This window comes from Rhinoderma darwinii, chromosome 4 (genome assembly GCF_050947455.1).
Source record: "Rhinoderma darwinii isolate aRhiDar2 chromosome 4, aRhiDar2.hap1, whole genome shotgun sequence".
In the NCBI taxonomy this organism is placed as follows: domain Eukaryota; kingdom Metazoa; phylum Chordata; class Amphibia; order Anura; family Rhinodermatidae; genus Rhinoderma; species Rhinoderma darwinii.
The window spans coordinates 266,050,010-266,065,771 of NC_134690.1; the positions used below are offsets into that span (position 1 = coordinate 266,050,010).

General features: G+C 41.2%; 1 protein-coding gene across 4 annotated transcripts in view; it reads left to right on the plus strand.

Annotated features, from left to right (window-relative positions):
- LYST (lysosomal trafficking regulator) overlaps window positions 1-15,762 on the plus strand; it is a 342,444-nt gene that overhangs the window by 264,904 nt on the left and 61,778 nt on the right. For all 4 annotated transcript variants that reach the window (XM_075862446.1, XM_075862448.1, XM_075862447.1 and 1 more), the window contains one exon: window positions 119-275. In XM_075862446.1, the coding sequence (XP_075718561.1) occupies window positions 119-275 (157 nt within the window). The remainder of the gene's footprint in view (window positions 1-118; window positions 276-15,762) is intronic.

Genomic DNA, 15,762 nt, shown 5'->3' on the forward strand with positions numbered 1-15,762 from the left:
TATCTTGAACACCGGATAACCCCTTTAAAGTTCAGAATGTATACTGTTGCATGTGAAGTAGATTTTGAAATTGGCAATCTACTTGTATTTGAATTTAACAAATTTCTCTTCCCTTCAGTATTTGGAAGATGAGTATAGCAAAGCAGATAGAGAAGATGACCCAATGCCTCCAGTGCAGCCATATCATTATGGATCACACTATTCAAACAGTGGTACCGTGCTCCACTTTTTGGTCCGATTGCCTCCTTTCACCAAAATGTTCCTTGCATATCAGGGTAAGTCTTTGTGTCCTTATATCGGCGTTTCTATGCCTTAGTTTCTCATTCTATTTTAAACGGAATATGATTGACTAGTTTCATGGGTGCCTTTAAGTGACCGAATATCATTTTTGTTGGTGGTAGATTTTACTGTTTATGTAGACCGATCATTGCGTGACGATGTTATACTGACAGGTATTTAGCGTGATAAAATATTTGTTTTTCCTCTATACTGTACGTAGTGTCTGTAAAGACCCAAGTTCAGACTTTAACCCTTTAGTAACCAGCCTATTTTGGGGCTTAATGACGAAGCAATCATTTCAAATGCTATAAACATAGTCACATGAGGGCCTGTTTTTGCAGGAAAAGTGTTTTGTTTTTGTTTGTTTTAATGGCACCATTTTGGGGTACATATAATTTTTTTGATTTTACTTTTATTAATTCTTTTTGGGGGTAATGGAAAACATCTTAAATTTGCTCTGTTCACCATGTGGCATAAGCAACATAAATTTATTCTGCGGGTTGTTACGATTACAGCCATACCAAATGTAAAGGTTTTTTTTATGTTTTACTACTCTTGCACAATAAAAACACTTTAAAAAAAAAAAAAAGTATTTGTTTTTGTGTTGCCATATTCTAAGAGCCGTAACTGTATTATTTTTCTGCAGATGTATCTGTATGAGGGCTATATTTTCTGCAACTTTATGTTTTATTGGTACCATTTTGGGGTACATACCACTTTTTGATGGTTTTTTTTACGTTTTTTGGTAGGCAGGATGAGCAGAAAACAGCAATTCTGGCATGGTTTTATATTTTATTTTTTAAAGTGCTCACTGCACGGGTTGAATAACAACAGTTTTATAGTTCTAGTCATTACAGATACCGCAATTCCAGTTATGTGTATTTTTTTTTTTTTATTATTTCTTAATAAATAATTTAGTAAAGAAAAAAAGTGGGTTTTTCAAATATTTTTTTATTGGGATTTTTCATTTATTTATTAGTAACTTTATTAAACTATTTTATACTTTTTAGTCCCACTATGCAATCATTTGATTCATTTTATAATACACTGCAATACTTCTGTTTTGCAGTGTATTATGCCTGTCCGTATAAAACTTACGGGCATTCCATTAGACCCTACCTTTGGCAGGGCTTAATAGGCATACACTGAAGGCAGACCTGGGGCCTTTGTAAGCCACAGGCTGCCATAAAAACAATCGTCTCGCGTCACCGGAGTGCTGATTGGGTGACAGAGGGAGCGCCCTCTGAAACCACTTAGAAGCCGTGGTCTATATTTTTGCTGATTCCGACACATACATTTCAAGAATTAACTCTTCACTTGCTGCCTAATCTATCCCATCCATTGGCACGTGTCATTGTAACGAGATAATCGATGTTATTCACTTCGCCTGTCTGGTTAATGTTATGAATTAATGGTGTATAGAAGGACAACTGGTAAACCAGCGACCGGGTCATGGGCCCCCGAGGCTCATGGATGCACATAGGGAAGCAAAGGCTAGCCTATCTGGGCTGATTACACAGAAGAGCTATTGTTGCAAAAATTGCAGAGAAAGTTAATGTTAGCTATGATTAAAAGGTGTCCGTGCATCGCAGCTTTCTGTGTTGTGGGCTGTGCTGCTGCAGGCTGGCCATATTTCTCATACTAATTGCCGAAAGTGCCTTTCATTTTGTTGTTCGCATCAGAACTGGACTATGGAGCAATGGAAGAAGGTCGCCAGGCCTGACAAATGATGTTTTATTTACATCATCTGGACAGCCGCGTGTGCGTCGCTTACTTGGGAAAGAGATTGCACCAGGATTCGCTATAGGAAGAAGGAAGCCTGCGAAGGCAATGTGATACTCTGGGCAATGTTATGCTGGAAGACCCTGGGTCCTGGCATTCATGTGGATTTTACTTTGACACGTGCCAGCTACCCAAGCATTGTTGCAGGCCAAGTGCCCCATTTCATGGCAGTGGTATTCCCTAATTGCAGTGGCTTTTTTCAGCAGTATGATGCCACACTACAAAAATAGTCCAGGAATGGTTGAAGGAACATGTCAAATAATACAAGGTGTTGATTTGGCCTCCTATTTCCCAAGATCTTAATCCGATAGCATCTGTGGGATGTGCTGGAAAAACCAGTCTGATCCATTGAGGCCCCACTTTGCAACATATGTATTTGCACACACATATCTAGCTGTATGTATACCTCTGTTCCTGTAGCGTATCATATATAACTATGTATATACACAAAACATATACTGTACATACGGACACAATTACCTATTATTTGTCAACAGTTTGGCATAATGCAAGTTGCTGTTCACAGCATCCTATACGCTCATTGCACAACAGAAAGCGATTGTAGTAATGTGTTAATTAGGCTCTGTCCACACTGAGTTTTCATCAAGCGTTTCATAATTTCTGATGGAAAGAAAAGCACAGTCTGCAGCACCAACGGATCACGCTAGTGTATATTCACACTGGTCCGATTTGCTGCAGAAATTTCTGCGATTGAAAATACATTCCATACACCTCAATTGGGTTGTTTCCACTGCATGTTCATGCATTTCTGCAAACCTCATTCGGATGTATTAAACAGAAATTTCTGCAACAAATGTGCCATTTTGTGAACATACGCTTCTAGTCATTGAGGTCCGTTGGTTTCAGTTTGGATCCATTTGAACGTAAATGGAAACAGGTGTGAACAGGTCCTTATAATTAGATATCCGCAACAAAAAGGATGTCTCTGAGGCATAACCACTTTTTGCTAGGGCATTGCAGTGATGACATTTATGTATGCTTCTTTGAATAATTGAGTAATGGGAGCCACCTGAACTGCTCACCTCAAATCATGGCTGGTGCTCTCTTTTCTACTTGTGATTTATTGGGTTCCGATATTTACGCAAAGGTGGAGCTCACCTGTTCATTATAGCAAATGGAAATAGGCAGTCTTTATATTAAACGAAAACCTTATTTATTTTTTAGCTTGTTACTAGCTTATTTTGTGGCCTAAATATCCTTACAATTTTTTGCTAGTATAAGGACTATAGCTGTGTCATTTGTGACTGATGACCCGCTTTCTTATATCTTTTTTTTTATATATATATATATATATATATATATATATATATATATATATATATATATATATATATATATATGAAGTCTTTGCTATCTTACAATTGAAAAGCTTTGTGTGGGATCTGTCACGTCGCCAAAAAGTTAAATTGCTGCCATATCTTGATGCCTGCATTTCCAATGAATCCAGAACATTTATTTTTTTTTGTCTCCATGTGCCTCCATTCTATCCATGTTTCCACTGTAATCATACATCAGGGCAATGCAAAATGGTGTCCGAAAACAATTCCAGTAAAATCTGTGCTCCAAAAGCCAAATGGTGCTTCTTCTCTTCTGAGCCCTGCTGTGTGTCCAGAAAAGAGTTTTTGCCCACATATGAAGTATTACTGTGCTCTGGAGAAATTAGCTAACAATTTTTGGATGCTTTTTCTCCTATAGTCTTTGTGAAAATGAAACCTTGCAGGATTTTAATTTTTTTTAAACAAAACAGAACTTGGAAAGCATAAATTGCTAAAACATGATAAAATTATATAGAATGGATCTGACCGATTTCGGAACTGGACTAGTCCCTTCTTCAGGGAAAATATCATCTGGCCTTGCTGCAGGGTACATATTTTTAAATAAAGGCTTAAAGTGTGTGGAAAAACACTTTAAAATAGGAAGGGCAGGGCTTATATTTTGTGTTGCCCACCTGCTCATGCAATATAAGCCCTGCCCCCTCCTCTTTTAAAGTGTTTTTCCTTGCACTTTTTTCCTGCACCTTACAGCAACGCCAGATGATATTTACCCTGAAGAAGGGACTAGTCCAGTCCCAAAACCCGTCGCATCCATTTTATATCCTTTTATCATGTTTTATCAATTTATGCTTTCCAAGTTCTGTTTTGTTTCATAAAATAAATAAATAAAAAGGCTTTTATTTATACCACCTGCCTAAAATAGGAGTTTTATTACTAGCAGCACCTCCGGAAATTCCACTATTTTTTCCTACAAGTATTCTACATACGGACATGGTATGTGCACTACCGAACGCACGGAGGGCAGGACAGCAGCAGCTACGACATTGTACACGCATCAATAGATTTTGTGCTCTAGGCACAACACTAAAAGGTGAGCATACTGACCTATGACTACATGCCTGCTTACCTGTTTTATTTTGAACATATTACACCATTAAGAGCTTTTCTTTTTCTTTGAGCTATTTTTTAACCAGGGGATGGGAGAGGATGCGGATGAAAGGAAGGGGGAGGGTAAGAATGTTGTTTCCCCATTTTTTTGCAGTCAAAAAGATGCGGTGCGGAGTGCCCCCTCATCTTTTGAGGGGATTTTACATGGAACAGTTTTTCACCATACATTTTGTACGTGCAATATACAAATTAATTTAGGTCTCCCCTTAGACTTCTCTTCTCAAGACTAAATAAATGTAATTCTTTTAATCTTTGCTGAAACTAAGATTCTCCATGCTCATTATTTTAGTTGCTCTTCGTAGTCTTTTTTCCAACTCCAGGGCATCCCTTCTATGAACTGGAGCCCAGAACTGAACTGCATATTCTAGATGAGGCCTCACTAATGCTTTGTAAAGTGGTAATATTATATGCCTGTCCCACGAGTCCATGCCTCTTTTAATACACAACCGTATCCTGCTGGCCTTAGAAGCAGCTGATTGACATTGCATGCTGTTATTTAGTCCATGATCTACAAGTACACTGAAATGCTTCTCTACAAGTGACTCCCCCAGTCATACGCGGTAGATTTTGTTGCAGACATTTTCATCATTTGGACATAGTATTTAACCCATGTCTAAATGCTGAATGGTCCTTATTTGATTTAGGCTTCAATATACGTCTTTGATGGCAGAATGTGCTACAATCAATTTCATCAAGTTGTCATAACAACAATCCGGTCCCTGTAATTTCACAAGAAACCAGTTCTCTAATTCCTAAATTCTTAGCCTGTGGTATGTGCCATGTCTTGAGGTATTTCTCGCACCTTCTTCCTGCTGTGCTTTTAATGTGCTGCACAGTGCGTGATCGTAGTGTTAGGGGTACTCATATAATTTATTTGAGTAGGGGTCCTTGGCTTAGAAATCTTGAGAGACACTACTCTATTACTAAACATCTGTTAATTAACATAGAGCTCCATTTGAGTTCTTTGTTCCAGAATTTAGTATGTACTTTCACATTCATGAGCAATAGAAAGCCGAAATTAAAAAAAGATGAAATGACGACCCTGGATTTTGCGGTATCAGATGGTGGCAGAAAGGATGTTACATCTCAATTAAGTTCCATTTAAATTATTAAAAAGTTTGATTTTATGCTTACCGTATTTTTCGGACTATAAGACGCAGTTTTTAGCAAGAATAAATCTTGCTAAAAATACCCTGCGTCTTATGGTCGGCAGTCAAGGGACCCGGCTGCGCCAGACCCCCTGACCGCTTCCTTAATTAACCCCTTCCCGACCGATGACGTGCCGGCGGTGATGTTTGGAGCGGGTTCACGCGCTGAGCCTGCTTGAAACACTGCAGGTGTCAGCTGTGTTTTACAGCTGACACGCTTCTCTAACAGGCAGGAACAGCGATCGCGCTGTTCCTGGCCGTTTAACTAGGTAAATGCCGTGGTCAATAGCGCCCGCGGCATTAATAGGGGTTTTCCAATTAAGTACATTTATGACAGCAACCGGACATGTCATAAATGTCAGATAGATGCGGGTCCCACCTCTGGGAGCCGCACCTATCTCTAGAACGGGGCCCCCTAAACCTCGTTCTAGTTTTTTGTGCTCTCCCGGCCACGTAATGATTAAATGGTCGAGTTACAGGAACCGCGTAACTTGCCGAGCTACGCTTTTTGCGTAACTCCTATAGAACTGAATAGTAGTTACGGAAACTACGTCGCTCGCATGCTACGCTGCTTCCGTAACTGCCATTCACTAATATGGGAGTTGTGGAAACCGCGTAGCTCAGCAAGACATGCGGTTTCCGTAACTCGACCATGTAATCATTAGGTGGGCGGGAGAGCACAAAAACCTAGAATGGGGTTTAGGGGGCCTCGTACTAGAGATAGGTGTGGCTCCCAGAGGTGGGATCCTGTGGATACGTCATAAATGTGCTCCATGGGATAGCCTGAGTGGGACAGCCTCCGACAGCCCCCGACAGCCCAACGGCCCCCGCAACGCGATAGGGGGGCGCCGATGGTTGTCATGGCAGCCCGGGGAGCCTAATGGAGGCCCCCAAATCTGCCTTCTGTCTGCAAAAATGACAATATACATTTGTATTTCAGTGTATTGTACCAGCAATCTTAACGATCGCTGGTTCAAGTCCCCTATGGGAACTAATAAAATGAGAAAAAAAAAAGTTAGATAAATTTTCAGGAGTGTAAAAAAAATATTCAAAAAAAGTAAAAAAAACACCTTTTCCCCAAGCACAATGTAAAAATGTAAATAAAAAAATTGGTATCGCTGCGTCTGTAAATGTCAGAACAATTCCAATATACCATTATTTAACTCGCACGGTGAATGGTGTAAAAAAAGTAAAACACCAGGTTTTGAATATTTTTTTCAATAATTTAGAGACTTTAGCAAGTAATGGAATATAATTCTTCATGAAGAGAGCTGAACTAGGGCTAGTAATAGACACTCCTAGGTATATAATCTGATCCTTTTTCCATTCATAGGAAAATTTCGCACTTAAAGCAGCTTTTTTTTTTTAAAAGGTTTTCTTTATTAACTTTTTCTCAAAATACAAATGTACAAAAGCGCAAAATTGCGCACAAAAACATACATAACATACTGACCAACCGCACTAGTTGGCAATGACAATCCTCATATAGAAAAATACAATTACAGTGCAAAAGCCCACATGAAAACTTAACGGATTACAGGTGCATATAAGTGTATTATGAAGAAAATAGGATCAACATTTGACCGCCATTATTACCAAAAACAGACAACCAGTCACACGTCACTCACTCCTACCTATCAGACAACAGTGTCCGAAATCTCCATCCATCTAGCCCATATCTTCCCGAATTTGTCAGGACACCCTCTGCTAATGTATAATTTCTGATATAATGGTATATACTTATTTACCAGTTGTAACCAATGTTCTATACTAGGACACACCGTGGCCTTCCATTCCATAATTATAACCTTCCGTGCACAGAACAAAACAAATCGGAAAAAGATTTTGTCATAATAGCCTTGTACTAACTCATTCATAATGCCCAAGAGGCACACCTGAGGGGAGAGAACCCTGGGAAACTCAAAGTTGTCATGCAGAAACTCTACAACCCTTGACCAGAATAGTGAAATCCTAGGGCAGGACCATACACAGTGGAGGTACGCACCAACATCCGACTTACACCTAAAACAGCTGTCCGACCCAGAGGCCCCAATTCTCTGAAGTCTAACCGGAGTATAGTAAATTCTGTGTAGAAACCGTGATTGTATTAAAAAATCTCGAGCACTAACTACGGAATCAAAAAAGGAAAGCTCCACCTCCCTCTCCTCCGACAGATCAGGGATATCTCTCTTCCACCCCAGGTACGCCCTATCAAATGGACGTTTTACAGAGGACAGCAACAGGGCATACGTCTGAGTGAGGGTCTTAGGAAGGTCTGGGGTGCCGAGTAGGTCCTCCAATCCGGAAAACCCCAAAGCTGGCATAACAGAACCAAACTGAGCCAAGCAGGCATGTCTCAACTGGAGATAATGATAAAAAAACCTTTCTCGAGACCCCAAATCTCTCCTCTAGCTCAGAAAAGGAGACAAACTCGCTGTCTACAGAGTATATTTGGCCTAAAAATCGAACCCCTATCCCAGCCCACATCATCGCTCCCGGCAGGGACACCAGGTGAGGCAGCCATGGATTATTCCATAACGGAGTCCTGGGGAAAACAGAAGAATCCGTAGTATCTTTTAGTAAGAGTTGTGCCTTCTTCCAGGCATTCGCAATAGTTTTTAACGGTAAGGGCGACTGACACGAAGTTTTAAACCTATATAAGAGGTTGGTAAGACTCTCATAGGAAGTCATGAGTTCTCCAGCCAGCGCCGTGGCCGCATTACTTAAGTCAATGTCAATCCACCAGTGAGCCAGTACCAGCTGCGAAGCCAGATAATATAAGTAAAGGTTGGGCGCCGCCATCCCCCCCACACTCCTTGGGGCCTGCAGAAGACTGAGACTAAACCTGGGTATGCCGCCTTGCCAGTAAAACCCACGTAGGATCCCATCCAGGTGGCCAAAAAATTGTTTGGGCAAGATAATCGGACAAATATGTAGGAGGTAAAGGAATTTAGGCAGATATATCATTTTAAAAAGGTTTATCCTACCATATAATGAGAGGGGGAGGTTCCTCCAAGAGTTTAGCTGCTTTGCAGTAGAGGCCACTAAGGGACACAGATTAAGTTCACGAAAGCGTAACAAATTAAGGGAAATCCGCACCCCAAGATACGTAAATTGAGACACGACCTGCAACGGGACAGGGAGCCCCTGCCGGGAGCGATATTCTGCACATAGAGGGAACATAACCGACTTAGACCAATTAACCGACAACCCCGAGAACGCCCCAAAAGTAACAATCAGCTGCAAGAGTGAAGACAACGAAGGACCATCATCCGCTAGGTACACCAAAGTATCATCTGCATACAGGGATATTTTCTCAACTAGCGAGCCTCGAGGGATACCAATAATGGAGGAAGAACGCCTAACTGCCAGCGCCAAAGGCTCAATCGCAAGAGCAAACAACAAAGGGGAAAGTGGACAGCCCTGGCGCGTACCCCGACCTAAAGAGAAGGGCTTAGAGACATCCAGATTTGTTCTCACCCTAGCGACAGGCTGCTCATATAACAGACGGACAAGGGCCAGAAATCTGGGGCCAAAGTTTAGACGGGAAAGCAGTATCCAGAGATACCTCCATTCAACCGAATCAAAGGCTTTATATGTATCTAGGAAGAGAACAAACCCAGGGGTTGTATCGTATTTTGCCGCATCAATATTAAGAAACAACCTGTGTACGTTTAATATCCGTACCCTTCCCAGGCATAAAGCCTGTTTGGTCAGGATGGATGAGGGACAATATAACTTTGTTTAATCTGGTAGCTAATATTTTGGCAAGTATCTTTGCATCTGAGTTAATCAACGAGATGGGCCGGTAGGAATCCGGGACAGTCGGATCTTTCCCAGGCTTCAACAGCACCACAATTAGTGCCTCTCTCATAGATGCCGGCAGAACCCCCATCTCCAGAGCAGCAGAATAGACTTCCCTAAGCCTGGGCACCACAACCTCACAGCTATCCTTATACCAATCAGCCCCCAGGCCGTCAAGTCCGGGGGTCTTACCAGATGGCAACAACCGAATCGCATCAGTGATATCGTCCTCTGTAAGCGGGCCGTCTAGTTCCCCTGCCTGAGCATCAGTCAAACGCCATAGGGGGAGGTCATCCAAAAAGCGTTCTATATCCTCCGGAGGCCCACTGCATCTGGAACTATATAAGTCAGCATAAAAATCACTAAATACTTTATTTAAATCTTTAGGGGCAGTACAGAGAGTACCCTCAGAAGAAAGAATAGATGGAACAGAGGCACACGGGCGTTGCGACCTAGCCAAATATGCAAGAAGCTTGCCATTTTTGTCACCAAACTCAAACACCCTTGCCTCCGTATGCAGCACCTGCTTTTTAGTTTGTTCGACCTGTATATGGTTTAGTTCCCTCTGGACCCCAGCCCACCGACTCTTCGCACCTGGAGAAGGATCTGCAATATAGTCTCTCTCAGCTCTCCGACTCCTATCAGCGACCTCTCCTTCTCTCTGGACACTGCTCTACACCTTGCAACCCCTGCCATAAACGCACCCCTAAGAGTGGTTTTATATGCATCCCACACTACCAAGGGGTCTGGAAATGAGGAATTATGATCCCAATATGAGTCATGAGAGGCCGCCACCTCTGACCGAACCTCAGGAGAGGACAGCCAGGCCGGATGTAGTCTCCATATTTTGGAGTCAGCTGGGGGACCAACCGTAAATGACAAAATGAGATCCGAGTGATCTGAGATGCCTCGTGGAGTGATATCTATAGCAGTTACTGCGGGCAAAAGGTCCTGTGACACCAGAGCAAGGTCAATTCTAGAAAAGGTTTTATGGGCAGAGGAGTAATAGGAGTATTTTTTTTCTTGCGGGTATTTCCAGCGCCACACATCTGTCAGATGAAGCATTGAGGACCAGGAGTTGAGGTGAACAGAGGACTGATCCGAACCTCCAGTACGATCCAAGGATATATCAGGGACTGCATTAAAGTCACCCATACACAACACTGGGCCAGCGGGGCACTCTGAGAGTTTCTGGGCTATCAAGTCCAATATTAAAGCAGCTTTAATGGTGGGATCTATACCTATACTCAATATTTGAGACTTAGCCGGGTTAACTTTATAGTATGATACTCTACCGAACTCAAAGATAGCTTTCTGAACCGAAATTAGGGATTGTAGAGGGTCATAATTGCAAGAACATCAGCATAGAGACCAATTTTGTGGACTCTAGGGCCAACTGTAATACACTTAATATTTGGATCATTGCGTATCAACTCTGCCAATGGTTCCATGGCTAAGGCAAATATAATAGGGGACAAAGGACAACCTTGCCGCGTGCCGTTTTGTATCTTAAATGAATCGGACAAGAACCCTGAGGAAAGAACTCTAGCTGAAGGAGATGAATACAATGCAAGTATAGAAGATTTTATAAAGCCTCTAATGGCAAATTGCTCCAAAAGGTGAGATAGATAATTCCAATGCACTCGATCAAAGGCCTTCTCGGCGTCCAAAGCTAAAAGCAGAGAAGGCCTTTGAGATATTTCTGCACATTGCACTAAGTTTATAAACCTACGAGTTCCATCTTGGGTCTGCCGTCCTGCGACAAATCCTACTTGGTCTGATTTAACTAGTTCGGGGACAATTTTGAAAAGTCTGTTTGTAAGAATTATTGCATAAATTTTAATATCCGAATTCAAAAGAGAAGTCGGGCGGAAAAAAGCTGGAGATATAGGGTCTTTTCCAGGCTTTGGAATGGTAACTATAGTGGCAGATAGCATTTCCTCCGGGAAGTTACCATCTGTTGCAGCCTTATTAAAGACTTGCAAGTGATGAGGAGCTAGAATTGTGGCATGCACTTTATAATAATTATTTGTGACCCATCAGGGCCAGGCGCCTTGAAGAATTTAAGGGAAGATATGGCTTCAATTATCTCCGCCTCAGTAAATGGTGCTGAAAGATATGATAGGTGAGATCGTGGGACCTGTGGCAGTGAAACAGAATTGAAAAAATTAGTAATATCAGACTCTGTAGGTTGCTAGGTATCATTATCTCCATGGAGGCCATATAAAGTACTATAATACGCTTGAAATTTCTTAGCAATTAATCTAGGATCCAGGATTTTATGCCCCTTTTCATCTATGAGATAAGCAATGCGAGAGTGCGGCGCTGCTTGTTTTAATTTCTTAGCTAAAAATGCCCCAGCTTTATTATTATGCATGTAAGTGTGCATTTGCATACGTTTGAGATACAAATCGTGCTGGGAAGCAAGTAAGGATTGTAAATTTAAATGTAAGGAACGCAATTCTGCTGCATAGCTTATTGTGGGGGATATTTTATTTTTCAATTCCAAGCTCGAAATATTCTTGGTTAAATCAGATAACTCCTTTTCTCTTTTTTTTTTTTTGACCTGTGAGCAAGCTTTTATCAACATTCCTCTCATATATGCCTTGTGAGCATTCCATAATATGTGTGGGCAGGAAACTGAGCCTGAATTAGTAGAAAAATAATGTATCAGTTCATCTGTCAATTTCTTTTTGTGATCAGAATGGGGAAGAATATAATAATTTAACCGGCATTGGGAATTGCCAGGAGAGGAAAATTTTTCTGCTAAAGAAAGAGAAACAGGGGCATGGTCTGACCAGGTGATCTGTCCAATAGCAGTAGACTGAGATTGCAAAAGTCCCTTATTATTTACTAAGAATAAATCAATTCTAGAATATGAAATGTGGGGGAGAGAAAAAGGTATAATTCCTTTCACCCCCGTGTTGGCACCTCCACACGTCATACAAACCCTCCTCCACCAGAGTCGCAGCAAAGGGGGATGAAAACCGAGATCTAGCCGTAGTGTCTATAGACGGATCGATGATCATATTGAAGTCTCCCCCGATAACCAACAGACCCTGCGTTACATTCTTGATTTTTGGGAGCAAGGAGTTAAGATAGTGATATTGACGTTTATTTGGGAAAAACACATTGAATATAGTGTATAAAATATTATTAATTTTGCACACCAATCCCAAAAATCTCCCTTCTGGATCTTGAATAATTGATTTAAAGTTGAAGACTACCGTATTTTTCACAGCTATCATAACCCCTTTGCGCTTAGCTGGACAGGAGGAGGTAAAAATATGTGGGAAAAACTTAAGTGTGGGAGATTTATCTGCATGAAAATGTGTTTCCTGTACCAGTAAAATATCACATTTTAAACTCTTAGCCTCGTGCCACATCATACTACTTTTAAAGGGACTATTCAGCCCCCTTGTATTAATTGATGAGACGCGTATCACCATAGGAACTCCTCGAAGGATGCCAACAGGCGCAAAAAAACTACCACTATAGTACTTCCCATAAGTTAGGAGGACACAGACTGCCAGACAATACAATAATAGGTAGCAATTACGGCAGAAATAAATGCTTATTAGCCGAGAAGCAGAAACTACAATACATAAAATGTTAACATAAAACAAACCATATTCTAACAAGTTAGGAACAGACATAGTGCGATACACGCACTGATATATTCGGCAAAGAAAACAAGCACCTATGATTTCCTGGGCGGGTAAGATAGCTATGGTTAAAATGATGGTATTGCCTTTAATATTATATATGATTCGTACAGTAATCATCCCGGTTTCTAATTCTTTCTAAACTCCAGAAATTACTTACGGATTTTATATGGGCTGGAAGGAAACCGAGAATATGTCTTTCCACGATGGTTAGACCTTGGCTTTCTGGGGGGGATGGGAGTTCCGCATATTAAAAAATATTTTCATTCTACTGTTCTTACCCATATGTACCATTGGTGGCAGAGTAACTCGGATCTTAGATGGGTAGAGATTGAGAGGGCCATGGTGGGGTTTCCTTTAGACCCTTTTATAGACAGAAGGGAGACAAAAGGCCCAGTATTGGGTAGACCTTTACTCTCTACTGTTGCTTCCATATCCTCCTGGAAATATCTTATTTCAGTTACACCTGTGTCGGAGTGCATATCTCTGAAGCTACTTCCCCTTTGCTATCTATCTTCCTTCATGCCAGGAATTAACTTGGGGATCTGGGTTAAGGCTGGAATATGTGACATTGGGTCATTGTATGATGGAGATGTACTAATACCTTTTCATTATTTGGTAGATCGTTACCACATTCCCAAACATGAGCTGTTTAAATATTTTAAACTTCGTCATATTTTACAGTCAAGTTTTCTGGATTCCCCAGTATTCCCTATTAGTGCACATAAGATATTTGTCTTAGCATCGCCAAAATCAAAAGGGATCTCTCTGTTTTATTCTAAAATTTCCCGATCTCAGTCGCTAGTTAAGCCTGGTTATCTGTTGCATTGGCAGTTAGACTTAAAGGAACAGTGTCACCCCAAAAAAAATTTTCATGTCAGTTTTATGTTAGTGTTTTATTAAAAACGTTTTTATTTATTTGTGTGTTTGTGTGTTACTTTTTTCTATTTTTTCACTTTTTCTTCCCTATGGGGGCTGCCATTTTTTCTTCCATTTCTGTATGTGTCGATTAACGACACATACAGACATGGAATACGGCAGCCACAGTCCCATAGGGACTGCGAACGGGGCCCGTCCCATCCACTTCTGTGTACGCCGTCTGTGTGGGAACGGCACATGCGCCGCTCCCACACAGTCCAATTTGAAATGCGTGCCGTCCGGCGCCATTTTCCTGTGGACCGGAAGTCGCGGCCGGACAGTAAGATTACTACTTCCGGTCGCGGCTTCCGGACTTGTGCACTTGGACCAGCGGCAGCAGACAGAGCGGACGGGCCGGAGGGAGCCGCGGTGGCAGGAGCAGGTAAGAGATTTCTATGTATGTTCGTGTTTGTGTGTGTTTACTACTGTATGTAAACCTACTACACTGTGTGTTAGCTCAAAAAATGGCGACACACAGTGTAGGAGGTTAGACCGTTCAATCCCCTCGTTTATCCCGGCACTAGCCAGGATAAAGGAGGGGGGGATTCTCAGAGCTCACTAGAGCGAGTGCTTTTTTCCCAATTTTGCAGCAAAAAGCAATGTGGTTGCTTTACCACATGCAATGCTGCAATTTTGGGAATAGCTCCATCTAGTGACCAGCACTGGGAAATATTATAAATTAGAATCTAATTTATAATATTTCCTGACTCGTGAAAAAAATAAAAAAAATTTGAACAGTGTTTAATCACCTACACACTAATTGTTTAATTAAAAAAAAAAAAACATGTTTTGCTGGCAACACATTCCCTTTAAAGCTGGAAATCTCACTAAGTGAATGGTACTCTGCTATACATTGGGCCTCCAGGATTTCAAGGGGAGCTAGCCATAGAGAAATTGCGCAAAAAAATATTACTTAGGTGGTATAGAACCCCTCTGCAAATTGCTAAATTTATTGTTAATTATTCTCCGTCATGTTGGAGGGGTTGCGGTATGATAGGTAGTTATATGCATGTATGGTGGACTTGTCCTCTAGTATCCAATTTTTTAGAAACTAACCTTTACATTTATCTCTTCTATTGTACATTTTAGAATCTCTCCATCCCCAGCTCTGGCACTATGTTTTATTGGCCTTGTTGACATCCTTATAGCGTTTCGGTGGATTGTTGGCCATGTAATCTTGGCTGCCAGATTATTGATAGCTAGGTCTTGGAAGTCTTCAGATCCGATTACAATAACGGAACTAAGCAACTATAGTACACTTTGACTATGTTATGGAGAAGATGGTAGCTATACGTTTAAATACTTTCAATACCTTTAGTATACAATGGCCTTATGGTCAGAATATAGGTTGTCCGGGACTCCTTCCCCCCCCCCCTTTTCCTCGTAACATGGACTTTGGTAGTTCGGGGGGCAACGTATGGCTATAGGTTCACTTCCCTTTTTCCTAAACCTTTCTGTATAACTAAAATGTGGGATGGAAATGCGACAGGGGAAAACTTTTGGCTCAGACCTTCCATGTTTTGCAAGAAGGTAATACGGCGGTTTTTCTTTGTTAAAATTACTACTTACTGTCGAAGACGTTGAGACTTGTTTATTTGTTATTTCTAATGTATTTGTAATGTAAAACATTAAGATTCTACACTAATTTGTTGACAACGGATGGAATTGTTTTTGTTTTTCCTTCTGATGGATTATATAGTGCAA